Source organism: Physeter macrocephalus, chromosome 14, assembly GCF_002837175.3.
Source record: "Physeter macrocephalus isolate SW-GA chromosome 14, ASM283717v5, whole genome shotgun sequence".
In the NCBI taxonomy this organism is placed as follows: Eukaryota; Metazoa; Chordata; class Mammalia; order Artiodactyla; family Physeteridae; genus Physeter; species Physeter macrocephalus.
The window spans coordinates 58,393,115-58,409,863 of NC_041227.1; the positions used below are offsets into that span (position 1 = coordinate 58,393,115).

The 16,749-nt window shown below is 48.4% G+C and overlaps 1 protein-coding gene across 1 annotated transcript in view; it reads left to right on the plus strand.

The window, feature by feature from the left end:
- BMERB1 (bMERB domain containing 1) overlaps positions 1 to 13,783 on the plus strand; it is a 152,073-nt gene extending 138,290 nt beyond the window's left edge. The window contains exons 3-6 of the mRNA XM_055090799.1: positions 2,199 to 2,272; positions 8,356 to 8,470; positions 9,870 to 9,952; positions 12,430 to 13,783. Coding sequence (XP_054946774.1) covers positions 2,199 to 2,272; positions 8,356 to 8,470; positions 9,870 to 9,952; positions 12,430 to 12,542 — 385 coding nt within the window. The 3' untranslated portion in view covers positions 12,543 to 13,783. The remainder of the gene's footprint in view (positions 1 to 2,198; positions 2,273 to 8,355; positions 8,471 to 9,869; positions 9,953 to 12,429) is intronic.
- The last annotated feature ends 2,966 nt before the right edge of the window (positions 13,784 to 16,749 follow it).

The following is a 16,749-nucleotide window of genomic DNA, read 5'->3' on the forward strand; positions in this document are numbered from 1 at the left end:
GGTAATTCTCTACTGAGGCGGGCTGCCCTGTGCATTGTAGGATGTTTTGGAACATCCCTGGACTCTACCCACTAGATGTCAGTAGCAATCTCCCCACATACCCAGTGGTAACAACAAATACGTCTCCAGATGTTGCCAAATGCCCCCAGGGACCAAAATCATCCTCCTTAAGAACCACTGATGGAGCCTCATCTCCACGCTAGATGTGGAAAAGGATTCTGGAGCACCTCTGGTTGAAGGATCGCAGATAGGAACCCAGGGGAACAGCAGGTACCCTTCTGGCAAAGCCCCCAAGCTCATTTGTGGCAGCTGCCACCTGCTAGGACATTCCAGGGCAGGGTTTGACAAGCGCTTGGGGTGCCTGCCCTTGGCAACAGGAGCAGGAGATGCAGGCTGAAGCAAGACATTACTGCCACTCATCCTGAAAGCTGGGATGCTGGGGGTCACACGAGCAGGGGAGGGGGCCCCAAGCTGGCCTGTGGATGGCACTTCTGAATGGAGATCAGGTTCTTGGCAAAGATGTCAAGGAAGGAGGCAGAAAGATCAGTGGATTCAGACAAATCGATTTCTGGTCCTGGTCCTGCCCCTACTTGCTGTGCAGACTCAGTTGAGCCTTTTGAGAATATTCCTGTTTTCCTCCATCTCTTCCTGGGACAGAAGGTTGATGTGTCCAAAGTGGTCCACTCCATCCTCTCACCTGCTTCACTCTTCTTCAGAGCACCTGACGTTCTGTTGTATTTGTGTTTACCCTCTGTCTCTCCTGATTAAATTTCAGCTCATGAGGGCAGGGGAGCTGATGCCTCCCTGGAGCCTATGTCATTGGTGAACATAGTAAGTGCTCAATAAAGACATGCAGAATGAAGGCACACACACACCCCATGGGGAGGCTATTTGGAAATACGTCTCAATGGCCATAGACATGTCATACCCTTTGTACTCAGTGGTTCTACGTATGAAAATCAGTAGCCCCCACCCCAGATAATCCAACATGAAAGAAAAGCCTTAGGTGAATCCATGTTCATCCTAACACGTGGCTAAAATAACACAAACAAACAACTCAAAAAGCCCACCTAAGTAATCAAGATAAAGGCATAGGGAGTTCCCTGGGAGTCCAGTAGCACTTGGTGCTCTCACTGCCGGGGCCAGGGTTTGATCCCTGGTGAGGGAACTAAGATCCCACGCCCGTGCAGTGTGGCCAAAAAAAAAAAAAAAAAAAAAAAAAAAAGGGGCATAATTAAAACTGCTCTGATAAATCTACTTGGTGAAATTTCAGGCAGCCATTACAAATGTTGTTTACAGTAAGATGAGTTAATATTGCAACACACACACATGAAATACATAATGCAAAATTGTATATGCAACCCAATTGCTGAGATTATAGGGTTGAGCTTCCTTTCACACTGTTGGTGGGAATGTCATGCACGGTCCCTCTGAAGGACAGTTTGGAAATTCCTATTAAAGTGTTCACGTCACTTGACCCTCCAATTGCATTTCTGAGAATTGACTTAGCTAGGAGTTCCTTTATTTCTAGGAATCTATCCTAGAATATATCTGGAAATAAGTCTAATACCTATGAATGGGGGGAATGGTTAAATAAATCACTGTATATCGATATAATGGAATATTATATAGTCATTAAAAATGAGATGTGCATATCCTGACATGGAAAGATGCCCAAGACATATCATTAAGTTAAAAAAAGCAAATTGCAAAACGTTTTTTGTGCATGAATGATGGTGTCATCTTTGGTAGTATAAGCATAAACATTTTTTTCAATCTGGAGGAATAGATAAAAAACCACTGACATTGGTTTTCTCTAAAGGATAGAGGGAGATTTTCTGTCTATGCGGTGAATTTCTGTAATGTTTAAAAGCTTTTCACATAGCTGAAAAAGGAAAACAGTGAACCCACAGCACGAAGTCTCTCACGTATGCCAACAAAAGCCAGGCATGGGACGACTGGAAGGAACTCTATCAAGGTGTTATTAACTGTGATTGATCATTTCTAAGTCATGGGATAAAGGGCAGTTTGTTTTGTTGCTTTTTTTTTACTTGTGTAAAACTTCTAAAGAGCATGTGTGGGCTTTACAGAGGACAAAACTCCCCCATTAGCCCTCTTTGTTGAAACCAGGGTGGTGCTCAGGGTGTAGAATGTTCTATAGATGTAACCTGCTGTTGTGTGCTGTCCTCTTTCCCCAGGATGGATGACATCCAGCTCTGCAACGACATCATGGACTTGAAGCAGGAGCTGCAGAACTTGGTCGCCATCCCAGGTAACTATGGGGGACCCCACCTCATGAACCAGCTGCTCAGAGCCCCCGTCTGGAGGGCCCTAATTCAGCCTCATTCTTGCAACGCAGTGCTTGCTCCCTGATCACGTGGTTCAAACTCTGCATCGGGCAGACCCAGGTTCAAGTCCTAATTCTGACCACCTCCTTGACCTTGGGCAAGTCACATTATCTCTCTGAGACTCAATTTCTCTTCCTCTGAAAATGGGATAGGAATAGTAATAGTACCTAACTCGTTGGATATAAATCTCACTGCAATAAATGAAACAACACAAGCCACGTGCTTAGCTTGATAGCTGGTCCAAAGAGTCCAGTGAATATTAGCAATGATTACTCTTATTATCCTGTTTGGGAACAGGTAGAGTATGGTGGTTACGAGCTCTGACTTTGGAGTCAAACCTAGATCTGTCACTTATTAATGATGTGACCTTGGGCAAGTTACTTCACTATAACTCGGTTTCTTTGTCTGTAAACTGGGACAATCATGCTATCTACCTCAAAGGATTGTTGTGAGACTGACGGAGGGGTGACACATGTAAAGTACTTAACACAGTTCCCATCTTATAGTGAGTGCATAATAAATAAGTGCCATTATTATCATTACTATTATTATTATCATTAACCGAACACATTTCTACTCAGTGGTCAGGACTCAGAGCTTTCACTGCCATGGCCCCAGGTTCAATCCCTGGTCAGGGAACTAAGATCCCGCAAGCCCTGCAGTGTGGCCAGAAAAAAATAGAATGAGGAGGGGGGGAAATAGCCAAGTCCCGACACTACCCACTAGAAACTTCCATTTGATTAGCGTGGGGCCCTGGCGTTGGTCATGTTTACAAGCTTCTCACATGGTTGTGATGGGCAGTCAGGGCTGAGAGCCACTGGGCCAAATCTCTCATTTTATACTCCTCCGAGGGATCATTTAGTTGAAAGATACAAAAACCCATCGAAGCTTATGTAAACACAAAACGGGCAGTTACTGAAGAAGAACTTCGGAGACTCCGGAAGCCTGCGGGCATTATCGTATCAATTTGCTAGGGCTGCCCTGACAAATTCCCACAAACTTAGTGTCTTAAAACAACAGAACTGGGCTTCCCTGGTGGCGCAGTGGTTGAGAGTCCACCTGCCGATGCAGAGGACACGGGTTCGTGCCCCGGTCCGGGAGGATCCCACGTGCAGCGGAGCGGCTGGGCCCATGAGCCATGGCCGCTGAGCCTGCGCATCCGGAGCCTGTGCTCCGCAACGGGAGGGGCCACAGCAGTGAGAGGCCCGCGTACTGCAAAAACAAAACAAAACAAACAAACAAAAAAACCAGAACTTTATGCTTTGAGAGAAGCCAGAAGTCCGAAATCAACATGTCAGCAGGACCATGCTCCCTCCAAAGGCTGGAAGAGAGAATCCCTCTTTGCCTCTTCCAGCTTCTGGTGGTTCCCATCAGTCCTTGTTCCTTGGCTTGCTGCCTTATTCCAGTCTCTGCCTCTGTCTTTGTGTCGCCTTCCTCTCTTTGTGTTTCTCTGTGCGTCATCTCCTCTTCTTATAAGGACACCAGTCATTGGATTAAGGGCTGACCCAATGAGTATGACCTCATCTTAACTGATTGCATACACAAAGACCCTATTCCCAAATAGCGTATTTCCAAATGAAATTAGGGGTGGCAAGGACGTATTATTTACTCTCAAACAGGCAGGAAGCTCAGCCCAACTCACAAGGGTTGAAAACCAAAAACAGGAAAGCAGGAAAGCTGTGGAATGTTCTTTGGCCCTTGCTCTCTCTTTCTCTCTCCCTCTCTCTTTCTCTCTTACTCTCCATTTTGGAGCATGTTCCATTTTCTCCCTCTATAGCACGAGCCAAGCAAGGCCACTTTGTTACCAAACCCAACTTGGGTCTGCTTGCCCACAGGCTGTAAAGCCAATGTACTGACACCGGGTCGTGGTGAAGGAAAGTGCAGCGTTTATAGTTTATAGCCAAACAAGGAGTCCAGGACAGCTAGTGCTCAAAACGCCTGAACTCCTCCGTGGGTTTCAGCGAAGCATTTTTAAAGGCCAGGTGAGGGAGGGGCATCCCAGGGTATGTGATCAGCTCATGCACAATTCTCCGATTGGTGGATGGTGAGGCAACAGGGCAGTGTCACAGGGCGGTGGGGTGGGGTTTAACATTATGAATCCTCAGGCTCCAGGAGGCCTGGGGGCTATGTGCTCATCAAGTAGTTAACATCTTCCATTTGGTGGGGCTTTTAGCATCTGTAAAACAACTCAGGACGTGTGCATCAGATACTGTTATCTAGGGACTTCAGAGAAGAGCTACAGCAGAGGATATGGGGGAGGGGTCTGTCCCAGGAAGGCCCCACAGGGTGCAGCTGGGTTACAACCTCATCTCCCTTCCATGATTTTCCCACACAAGAGCCCAACCCTCGGGCCTCTGTGTCCCAATTTTCAACTTCCCAGGGGACTCTGATGGGCCCAACATGGACTGACGTCTCCCTCTTGAGAGGAAGGATTCCCAGAGCCCACTGTTGGCTCAGCAGGACACTTGGGTGCCACTGAGACAAAGGAGACACGAGTGTGTGGCCACCAGGCCAGCCAAGGCCTCCTCAGGCCACAGGGGCTCCACCAGGGGCCGTGGCAGCCTCTAGAGCATGGGTAGGAAATGGATGGGAAATGGCTGGGGGTGGGGGTCTTTGGTTGACACAGTGCCTGGGCTGCATGACTGACCAGGACTGGGACTAGGGTAGGAGAACAAGGCGCTCAGCTGGAACATGAAAAATTCAGTAATCATATTTTCATGCACTATTTAAAATACCAAAATTCATGCAAAAATATATACCAAAAGTTTAAATAAAGATGAGGTCAGTACTGACACTCAATGGGCGGAAGCCAAGAACACTAACCCTGCATGGAGGGGACAGTCCCCCTGAAGAACAAGTTCTGCTTGAAATGCCATCAACACTCCGGCTGGGAAACACACAAGGTCATAGGGCCACTTAGCAACAGAGCCCAGGTCCTCAACGGCAGCTCCATTGATTCTGACGGGAAACTGCATCTTCCCAATCACTTCTGTGCAGAAATTCAGATATTAAAGTTCCCTTTCCTCTCTTGCCTTTCCTGCTCACCTCTCCCCGCCTTCTCCTCTGACTCCTTGTTAAGAGCCTTTCTGTGCATTCCTTGGGCCAGTGCCAGGTTTCTAGATGGATTTAGCTGAGTTTAGGGGGGAAAAAAAATGATGCTCCCGGCAATTTATCAATAAAAATATTGAGTAAAGAGAACACCGAATGACCAAGAAAATCATGTTTCTCCAGCCAGGGTCAGAGAATAATTTACCAGACTGTGATGAGAGAGAACACCTGGAGCCCTCCCCGCCTTCAGGGCTTCTCAAGAACAAGCCAAGATGCCTCACCTCACCTCCACTGCCACCACTGCCCCCTCAGGGCTGGGGACGCTTAGACCTGGCTGTAGAGGCCATGATACCTTCCCCTGGGACATAAAAATAGTGTCTCGGGCTTCCCTGGTGGCGCAGTGGTTGAGAGTCCGCCTGCCGATGCAGGGGACGCGGGTTCGTGCCCCGGTCCGGGAGGATCCCACATGCCACGGAGCGGCTGGGCCCGTGAGCCGTGGCCGCTGAGCCTGCGCGTCCGGAGCCTGTGCTCCGCAGCCCCGGCCCGGGAGGATCCCACATGCCACGGAGCGGCTGGGCCCGTGAGCCATGGCCGCTGAGCCTGCGCGTCCGGAGCCTGTGCTCCGCAACGGGAGAGGCCACAACAGTGAGAGGCCCGCATACTGAAAAAAAAAAAAAAAAAATAGTGTCTCCCTCATAGGGTTGTTGGAAAGAATTAATAGTGGTTCTCAAGCAGGGGTGAGTTGGGCCTCCCAGGAGACATGGGCCATGTCTGGAGACAGGTTTGGTTGTCACAACTAGGAAAGGGGGCTGCTACCAGCATCTAGTGGGTAGAAGCCAGGGATGAGGCTCAACATCCTACAGTGCACAGGACAGCCCCCATGACAGAGAATGATCCAGGCTCAAATATCAATAGCACCAAGGCTGAGAAACCAGATTAAATAAAAATGTAAAGCTCACGGTAATACAAATACAATGATAATTGCTACAATTTATTGAGCACTTACATTTTGCACACTTATGCTATGAGACTTGTTTCCCTTCATTAAATAAGTGTTTATTTCTTTTGTACCTTGTTTGGTAAATATTTAACCTAGAGGGCAATTAATCATTAAAACAACAGTGACTGTGTAAAATAATAGCCTATAATAGTAGCAGCTGACTGTTCATGAACTCTTACTATCCACCAGGCTGTGAGCCTAGTGTTTTACTTGATTTCTCTCTCTTAAAACTTGCAACAACTTTATGATTATCTGTGTTGAGAAACTGGATGCTCAGAGAGGTTGAGGAATGTGCCCAGAGTCACACAGCTAGAAAGAGGAGGAGCTGGGGCATTAAGCCAGGACTGTCTGATTCTATGGCAAGGGCTCACAGTTGTGATAGGGTCTACAGGCCAGGGAAACCAGTTAGGAGGCCATGGCATGGTCCAGGGAGAGTTGATGGTGGCCTGGGCTAAGGAGATGTGCTGGAGGAGATAGATGAGAAGCAAGTTGGAGGGTCACATCAGCAAGCACGTGAAGATGCTAGGAATCAGGTGTGTGATGCCAGCAGGGGATAAAGTTGGCAAGTAGGTGGGTGATGATGGCAAAAGAAAGTGTGTCCCTAGATAGGTGGGTGGTGCCCGGAAGCAGGTGAGTGATGCTTGCAGGCGGGTACGTGATACCTGCAGGTAAGTGGGTGATGCCTACAGGTAGGTGGGTGGGGCCTGCAGGTAGGTAGGTGGGGCTTAAGGTAGGTAGGTAGTACCTGGAGACAGGTGGGTGGTACCTGGAGGCAGGTGAGAGATGCTGGCAGAAAGGGTATGTTACACACGAAAGCAGGTGAACAGCATTGGCTGGTGGCCTGGAGACTTAGGTCAGTAACTGGTTTGTAAGCTAGCACAGACCCCTTTGAGTAGGTGGCTTCTTCCGTGAGTTGCTGGGAGGGGCTGCATGAGCAGAGGGCTGCAGCTGAGTATCTGGGGCGGCTGGGGGATGCCTGAACTGGCAAGAGATAGAAAACGGGGATGAATAACTTGGGGAGGGAGGTTTGTGAGTTCCTGGGGGCCCTGCCAGTTGCTATGTGACTCTGGCTTAGATCTGGGGCCTGGCGGAGGACAGGGGAATATTGGAGGGCTGTCGCTGGTAACTTGGAGAGGACGGTGACATCACTCCCCAGGTCCGAGGGTGCTGTGGTTAACTCGCCTGCAGAGGGCAGGGAGGCTCTGTGGTACTGACGAGTGATTTGCAGAATCAGCCTTCGGGACCCACCTCGAGAGGAATGATGCTACCGTCGTCAACGCAGCGATGAGCAGGAATCCAGGGGCTGCTAGTAATTCCACTCCACTTCCTCACTCCCCTTCTGATTAATGAAAGAAACCGATTTTCTCTCTAATCCAAATATTATATTCTCCTTGCCTCTGGCTCTGCCCCCAGATCTAGAGGAAATGGTCAGTGCCAGTTCCAGCAGGCAGATGGACAAACTGCCCCATGATTTTTATCTTCTGAAAAAGTTTCTGCCCTCTTAGTTTTCTCAGTCCTCGTGTCCAGCCTTCGTTCTTTTGTTTCCTCTGTGGCGCTCTAGCCCTTGGTATTTGGAACAGGATGGGAAAGCATGGATGCTTTCCTTCTGACAGATTGGTTGAGCCTCGCTATAGAGTAATTCCCTCCTGCACCCGGCCTGTACCCTCCTCCCCTCTGCCTTCTGCACGACCCCCTTGCAGAATCATCATCATTTACCAAGCACACACCATGGGCCAGCTCTATGCAAAGTCATTTACTAACATCACCACAGTCTTGCATTCAAGCTTCACTGTGTATTTTACGGAGGAGGAAACAGAAACTTGAAGAGGTCAAGTTGCTTCTCCAAGTTCATCCAGCAAGTTAAATGGTAGAGCCAGGATTCCAACCCTGGCCCCTCGGACTCAAGTGCTTTCAACAGCTACACTCAAACTATCTTTGCTAATGTTTTATTCTTCCCAGAAAAAGAAAAAACCAAGTTACAGAAGCAGAGAGAGGACGAGCTAATCCAGAAGATCCACAAACTGGTGCAGAAGAGAGACTTCCTGGTGGACGATGCAGAGGTTGAGCGGCTAAGGTAAGTGGGCGGTATGTCCCCTGAGCACAGGGCTGGGGCTGTTAGAACACAACTCAGTTTCCTTCCAAAACCCATCATCTGCTCCCAGGACTCACAGCTTTGCAACAGGCATGGCCTGGGCAAACGCTCCCCAAACACTGGATCCAAATGAATCCTGGCCTTCTGGCCTAAGGACCCACTTCACATTCAAGAGAAACTCAAATCCAGCTCCAAAATGTTTTGCAAAGGCCTGTGGATCTTAAGTGAATGTTATTTGAGGAGGTAACCAGGGAGGAATTACATCACATAACACACGGCAGAGCTTCCTGCACATTCTTTTCACAGAGCTTTCTCCCAGCTCATCAAGGCAACTTTTCCAGAAACTTCCATTGGTTTCTACAGAAACTCTGCCCCCTGTACTGACTTGCTTCCTTGCCTGCCCACTTCCCAGCTTTGTTCTTTCCCTTCCCCTCTCCTGGATGGCTCTGATGCCCCTTCCTAGCCTTCAGGGTCTCCTGTTTGCAGATGTACCTGCCACCTGGATCTGGACAACCCTGGGCCCTGGAGCCATGGTGCACCTGAAGGCTCCCCAGGGGGCCGTGGCACGGGAAAGATGTGAATGTTGATTCTTGAATGTTTTTGTGCTGGAGCAAGGCCTTTGGAGTTGTCCACAGGGGAGAGGCTCAGAGGACCTCTTCCAAACCAGAGGGCAACTTCCTTTTAATTCTCTGTGTCCTCCTGAGTCCTCTGAGGCCCCTAGGATGCGCCTTGCCCAACTCAACCAGGCTTGGATTGTTGACTTTGCTCCTGGTGACCCTTGGAAGAGCTGAGGTGACTTGCCCTCTGAGACCTGCCACGTACCTTGTCTAGGGTAACTTAAAGGTGCAGGGTCAGGAGAGGGGCTGCCCAGCTCACTAAACCTCCATCAGGGAGGCTGGGTCCTGTAACATACCTGCCTCTGCCCTGGGGTCTTACAGTAGTGGGAGTAGCCATTTACTCCATCATTGACGTGTGTCTCTGCTTCAGAGTAGATTCATCAAACAAAACACACACACACTATACACACATAACAACATATGCACACCACCCACACACAACACACACGTACCACCCACATATAACACACAACACACACATACCACCCACACATAACACATACCAACATACACGTACCACCCACACATAACACACAGCAACACACATGCACCACCCACACATAACACACAGCAACACGCATGCACCACCCACACATAACACACGTCAACATACATGCACCACCACACATAACACACAGCAATACACATGCACCATCCACAAAGTCTGATACATGATCCCACACTCTTGCCTCATTTCATCAGTTCCTTGATGCTCTCCTAGCTTACTGTACTTTCTTCTTGTCTTTACACATCTGTCTACACAGGGAACAAGAAGAAGACAAGGAAATGGCCGATTTTCTGAGAATCAAGTTAAAACCTCTAGACAAAGTAACCAAATCTCCAGCCAGTGAGTGCATACGTTATTCCTTCTCCTCCCCCCATCCAAGAGAAAAGGAAATTTAAAAGAGATCTTGAAGCCGAGGGGGGGCACAACAAAATGATTTCTACAGATCAAACTTGAGCCCAGGATGGCAGCAGGCAGGGCCAGCTTCATGGGTGAGAAACTTGTGCAGTTTCCCAGGCCCTAGAAGGGCACTATGCTTGCTTTAGTGCCCTGCTATTGCTGTCTTGGAATTCTTAAGAATTTTCGAACAGGGGGCCCTGCATTTTCATTTTGCGCTGGGTTCTGCAAACTATGCAGCTAGTTCTGGCAGCAGCTGTCACTCTCTAATCATATGGTTTGGTGCACTTCATTGAAGGAGTTGGGTGTCCACTGAGGCAAGAAGGTGAGGACTGGGGGCCATGGAGCTCTGGCCTCTGTTGGAGCTGGAGTCGCTGGAGGAATGGAGCCAGAAGTTTACTTCTCAGAATATTAGCCTCACAAGATACTCAGAGCTTAAAGGGTTCTGTGTGAAATAAGTTTGGGAGATGCTGTGTATTTGACCCTCTCTTTGTAGGCTTCCAATATCCATTAGCATAGCAAAGTGATAATGGGTCCTGCTGTCTAGGAACTACCTTCTCTTTGTTGGCCCCATGAGACCACACTTTGAGTTATAAGAAATGGATGCCCAATTCAAACTGGCCCTAGCAAAAAAGAGGATTTGCCGGAAAAAGAGCAATGGCAACCAGGGCTTCAGGGTCTGGACACTGTTAGAACCCTTGCTTTCCTTCTATTTATCATCTTGGCACCTCTTTGCATGTTAGCTCCATTTTCTCCTACTACACAGGCCTTCTCCCTGGGGCCAGAACTCTAGAACCATAACTTAGTAGCAGCAAGGCAACACCAGTAATTCTCTCCTGGTATCTAAATATATAAGATTCTGATTGGCCTTTCTTGGATCATGTTCCCACTTCCTCGGCCCATCACTCTCACGAAGAGGCTCAGAAGTTGTGATTGGCTAGATCTGTGTCACATGCCCATTCCTGTAGCCACAGAGACATGAGCTGTTAGCAGAAGAAAAGGGACAGAAAATCTTGCTAGGAAAACACAACCCAAAAGCTGCCATTATCAACTGAAGCAGCAAACCCAGTTTTCCCTGACCATCCATTAACATCCCATGAAAACACTGTAGTACAGTGTGAAGGAATAAAGAAAGAGAAGGGCCCTGATCCCTTCTTCAGGCCCCTAAAATCATAAGCCACATGGTCCCTGCCTAAATCCAGCATCCTCAATGGACTGTCTCTTCCATGAAAGGCAAACTAGAAAAACTCCACCGAACACCGTGGAGAAGGAGCAAGGAAACCTGCCTTCTATGTAAGATTATGGATAGAAAAAAGAATTCTGGCAAGAAATCAAAACACCAAGCCTGCACCACATGCAGGAGGCCCAGTGTGGGGTCCAAATATACACCACCCATCTGGTGCTGGAATCCCAAGTTGAAACATTAAAATTAATCCAAAACCAGTGAAGTCTCTGGGACCCCAGCAAAGCAAATGCAAAATTGCTCAGCAGAGTCCCTTCAGCTCTCATAATACACAGCCCACACATTAAAAACAACCCCCATGAAGATGACCTCTCAATAAAAATTTTAAAACCAATGAAGAATTGAACCACCATGAGAGGAGTCAGTAGATGCAACAAAGAGGATGTCTGTCCTCCCATGAACCAGAACTAACAGACTATCTAAAGTAAATGTAAAATGATTAAAGAGATATGAGAAGGAATAATACCCAAAATGAAATAGCAAGATGCTATGAAAAAAGAATAGGTAGATTAGCAAACAATTAGCCTTCTAAAAAAATTATTGTCACTGAAGTGAAAACTCAGTGGGTTAAGCACAGAGACATAGCTGAAGGGAGGATTCATATAACTGGAAGACAGAGCTGAGGAAATTACCCAGAATGCAGCACCAAGAGACAAAGAGATAGGAAATATGAAAAAGAAGTTATGAAACATGGAGGTTAGAATAATAAGGTCCAACTCATATTTAATAGACATTCCAAAAGGAGAGAGAACAGAGGATGACAGGTGAGGGTATCTGAAGAGATAATGTGTATTTTCCAGAATTGAAAGATATGAGCCCTCAGATTAAAGTGACTTAAACAAAATTTCTGTCATCCGCTCACCAAATACTTCTTGAATGCCACACTCTGTGCTGGGGTTGGCAGATACAATGGTGAGGAGAACAGAATAGGAGAAGGGCTAAAAGCTATAGTTGTAAGCCGAGGACTGAAAGCCAGTGGGCCTACAGGGAGGTGGGAACAGTCACCAGGACCATATAAAATGCATACCAGCTCTCCACACCACCTGATCTGTGACATTGAAGCAAGGCCTGGCAAGGGTTGGGATGGAACTGGGGCTGCAGATGATCAGGGCTCTCCTCACCTCACCTCTCTCTCTCTCCTGTTTCCCCTCTCTGCCTCTGCTCTCCTACCTTGCTGCAGGCTCCCGAGCAGAAAAGAAAGCAGAACCCCCACCTAGCAAGCCCACGGTAGCCAAGACGGGGCTGGCGCTCATCAAGGATTGCTGCGGGGCCACCCAGTGCAATATCATGTAGCCCCCACATGGGGTGCCCCCGGGGCCACGGGGACCCCCCTCCCACCCTCTTGTCTTCATAGCCCCCACTTCACCGGGGCCCAAGAGCTCTCCAAGGCGGAAGGGATTGAAGGCAAGCCCATGACTGCCACCAGGGGCCGTGGGTGCGGCGGGCGGGCCCGGCCGCCCTGTACAGAGTGTAGCAATAGGGAGTCCCTCACCGTCGCATGGCCCTCCCCAGAGCATGCCGAACCCAGGAGTCTGTCTCACTGTTTATCCAACCACCAGGAAAGGTCCTCCCTCTCCACTTCTATCTAGCTGTATCTAACCCACCGTGCGAATGAACTGGGAGGGGGCATGATCCCCAGGTGTGTATAGTCGTGACTTTTCAACAATCTAGCACCATGTTGGACACATCCCCCATCCACCCTCCTAGTTCTGCTGTCAGGCTGCCCCAAACGGCTCCACCCCCGATCTGTCCTCTCCCAGGGGCTGTGCCCTGGAGGCCTCCACACAGCCCACGTGTCTGGAGACACAGAGGGCCCATCTGTAAAGACTGAGCTTGTGTGTGGTGTCGTGGTCACATCTCCCGCTTCCTCCCCTCCTGTGTCTGGGCACGGCTTGTATCAGGAGTGTGTCCGTTCGATCTTGGCTCTTCCTTCCCTTGCAACGTCTGTCCCCGGTGTGTGGAGCAGAGTGGGGATGGGGCCGCGGCTGGAGCGCACCTAGTACTTGGGAGAGGTAGCAGAGAGCTGGGAGCTCCAACACGAGGCAAGGGCAGATGAGAAGGGACCCAGAGCAGATGCTGACCCAGGCACTCTCCACCCACGGGGGCCACCGGATGGACGGAGTGCCAGCAGGACGCCACTCACCAGCCTAACACACAGACCTCCGCAAACAACAATGGCAGGCAGGAGAGGCGGCCTGACCCAACCGTGTCCCATCATTCGGTGGTGTATTTTAACCAGCCTAACAATTCCACCTGTGTAACTTGATGTACATTTGCTACAGCCAGCCCGGCACAGCCCATGTGACCTCTCTGTACGTGTGTGTGTCGTGACCGGCCTAAGTAGTTAGCATAACTCAAGATTTGCTGATGTGCAATCATCCATCAGAGAAAATAAAAATGGAAACCACGTACACAGCATTTTTAAAGTTTTTACTTTTTTCTTGACTATGGAAGTAACCCGTGTACATAGTTAATCATTTAAAAAGTACAGAAAGTATAAAGAAGTGTTTTTGTTTTTTTAACTCCCATCATTCCTCCAGCCACTCTGACATTTTGGCATATTTCCTCTCTGTCTTTTTTTATGAGTTTTTTTTTCATGATTGGCATCCTATTGTACCATTCTATAACAGTTTTCTTTTTCCACTTATCATAGTATCACTATCGTTCTGCCACATCATTAAAAGCTCTTTGTAAACATTAAACACTTCATTAATATTTACAATGGCTGCCTAGTAATCCATCTTGTGGATATACTGTAATTTATCTAACCAGTCCCTCAGTGTTGGACGATTAAGCTGTTTCTAGTTTTTCAGTATTATAAGTAATGTCAGGATAAACGTCCAGGGGGATAAATCTTCATATGAATTTCTGATTTTTCCTTAAGACAAACTCCTAGAAGTAAGGTTCTAATTTAAATGGATCACATTTTAAAACAATATTTGTAAATCAAAAGTTAACCTGAAGGTCTCTCTAGTCACAGCAGCTTTGGAGATGACACAAAATCCCTCTGAGTTTGATGGCCCCTCCTGGTGGGCAGTGCACCATCAGCCCCTCCCACTCTGTCACTGATGTGCTTCTGCTTCAGTCCAAGCTTTGGCCCACACAACACTTCCTGCCATTATGAAGCTGAAGAGGCTCCCTCAGGCCACTGCCAGTGCCACCATCTGGCCTCAGAGGGCACCGCCCGAGACCAAGCATGAAGCCAGGCTGCGTGAGCTTCCTAGGGCTTCCATAACATATTCCCTCAACCCAGCATACTTTAAACAACAGAAATTGATGCTCTCAGTTCTGGAGGCTAGAAGTCAGTGTCCTCAGGGCAGTGCTCCCTCTGAAGGCTCTAGGGAAGAATGCTCCCTTGCCTCTTCCAGCTCCTGGCGGCCCCTGGCAGTCCTTTATTGCACCAATCTCTACCTCCATCTTCACGTGGTCTCCTCTGTCTGTGTCGCTGGTCCTCTCTTTTTATAAGGACACCAGTCATTGGATTTAGGGCCCACCCTAAATCTGGGATGACAGATCTTGATTCTTACCGTAACAACTTCTGCAAAGACCCTATTTGCAAATAAGGTCACATTCTTAGATGGCAAGTAGACATGAATTTGGGGGCAGGAGTGGTGCCGAAAACTCGGCCTCTAGGCACTGGTGCTGAATCAAATCTCGGAGAGAGAGTTTTAGGTAAAGTAGAAAAGAATAGCTTTATTGCTTTGCCAGGGAAAGGGGGATGCAGTGGGCTCCTGCCCTCAAAAACTGTGTCCCAACCCAGGAGAATTTGGTAAGGAGTTTTCTAGCAATGGTTTAGGGTAGGGTTGCTGATAAAATTAGGGTGTGTGCAGGGCCTGCACTACTTTAATCTGGTCTCAGGTAATCTCTTAATGAGCTTCTCTGGTTCCTTTAATCTGGCCTCAGGTGGTCTTCTCTGGAATAAAGAATGACAACATCTTCCATTTATTGGGGGTTTTAGTTCTGTAAAGAGCTCAAAGATATTTTTATGTGTATCCCTTGAGGCAGAACCAGGACCCTTCCCCAAGGCTGCACTATTGTTTCTTCACTGCTCCTTCCCTGTCTCTGCGTCCCCTCCCTTCCCTGATTAGCAACTGTTCAAATCTGCCCTTTGGAACTCAAGGAAGGTCATGGAGGCTGGGGTCTATTCCCTACAAACAAGAAACAGGAGACAGAAAGCCTTCCATGCCCAGGAGCCCCATGGGGTCCTGCTCGGTTTCAGGGCAACACTATTTAACCCAGCTATGCAGATTCTTCCCACTCTTGCAATAAAAACTCAGGCTGCAAAGGGCCCACCACGCTCCCTTCCTGGTGGAAAACGTGTGTCTGGAAGGCCTGACCTCAGACCAGTTAGACAGCAGTCACTCACTGCTCCAACAAGCTAAAAAATATCAAAACCCTCATAAAAATCCTGCCTCTAGTGCACCCACTGAGCTCTGGGGAACATCTAACTTATGGTCCTACCATTCCTATTGATTTTTTTTAACGCCAAAAAACACACCATTTATTGAGGTTTTCACAGAAGAGCAGAAGAAAGGAATTATTCAAGATGCTCCCAGATCACCAGGGCTGCCTGCAAAGCTGGGAAGCCTTGCAGGCCTCGGGGTCCCACACCCCCAGACTTACTCCTTTTGGAAGTTGGTTGGGAGGGGACATGATAACTGGAGATACATTTATTGAAAGCCTGTCGCTGTCCACTGAACATGTACGCACATTTTCTTTTCTGTTCTTCACATCAGCCCCGCAAGGCAGATCCTATTACTGGTACCCGAAAACTGGGTTTGCCTCTTGGTGGGTGTTGAGCCAATAGACACAACCAAGCCAAAGATCAGGAGAAGGAAGGGTTTATTATTACTTGCAGCAAGTAAGGAGAACATCAGGGATCTTTCCCAAAGCAGTGCCTCCCCAACAGCAAAATTTGGGAGGTTTTAAGCTAAAGGTACATGCATATTCATGAAGGGGCTTGAGCAGAGGAGAATTCAGCATAGAATTGGGCCCAAGGTCAACAGAGTCCAAGCCTTAGTTGACTGAAGTCACAAGGGTCAACCTCATCATTCCATCCTCCACCTGGGTGGGGTCCTTAGTTCCTGCAGAACTCAAGGACTGTATCAGATTGTGATGTACAGCCCTTGAGGAGGCACCAGGACTCCGCTTTATCACTGCACTATTGTTTGACTGCCTTTTCTCTGTTCCTTTCTTCTTTTGTCCCCTTAAGATCATTGATTACTGGGCAAGAATCGTGGCCAGGCTCAGATCACCAAATGGCTTAGGCCAAAATGGGTTCTCTTATGTCAAGAAAGCCATGCCTGGTTCTTTTTCTCCGGGGACACCCTAGCCGTATCTTCTTACTTTATTACTTCCACTCTGTAGGTGAGGAAGTGGTCCAAGGTGCCCTGGGCAGTTAGTGGTGGGATGGCCATTCATTCTGCCCCACCCCCGGCCGCCTCCTGTAGCCTCAACTGTCCTTCCTCTCCCCATCAGTGTTTAAGCAAATCTCTCCCAC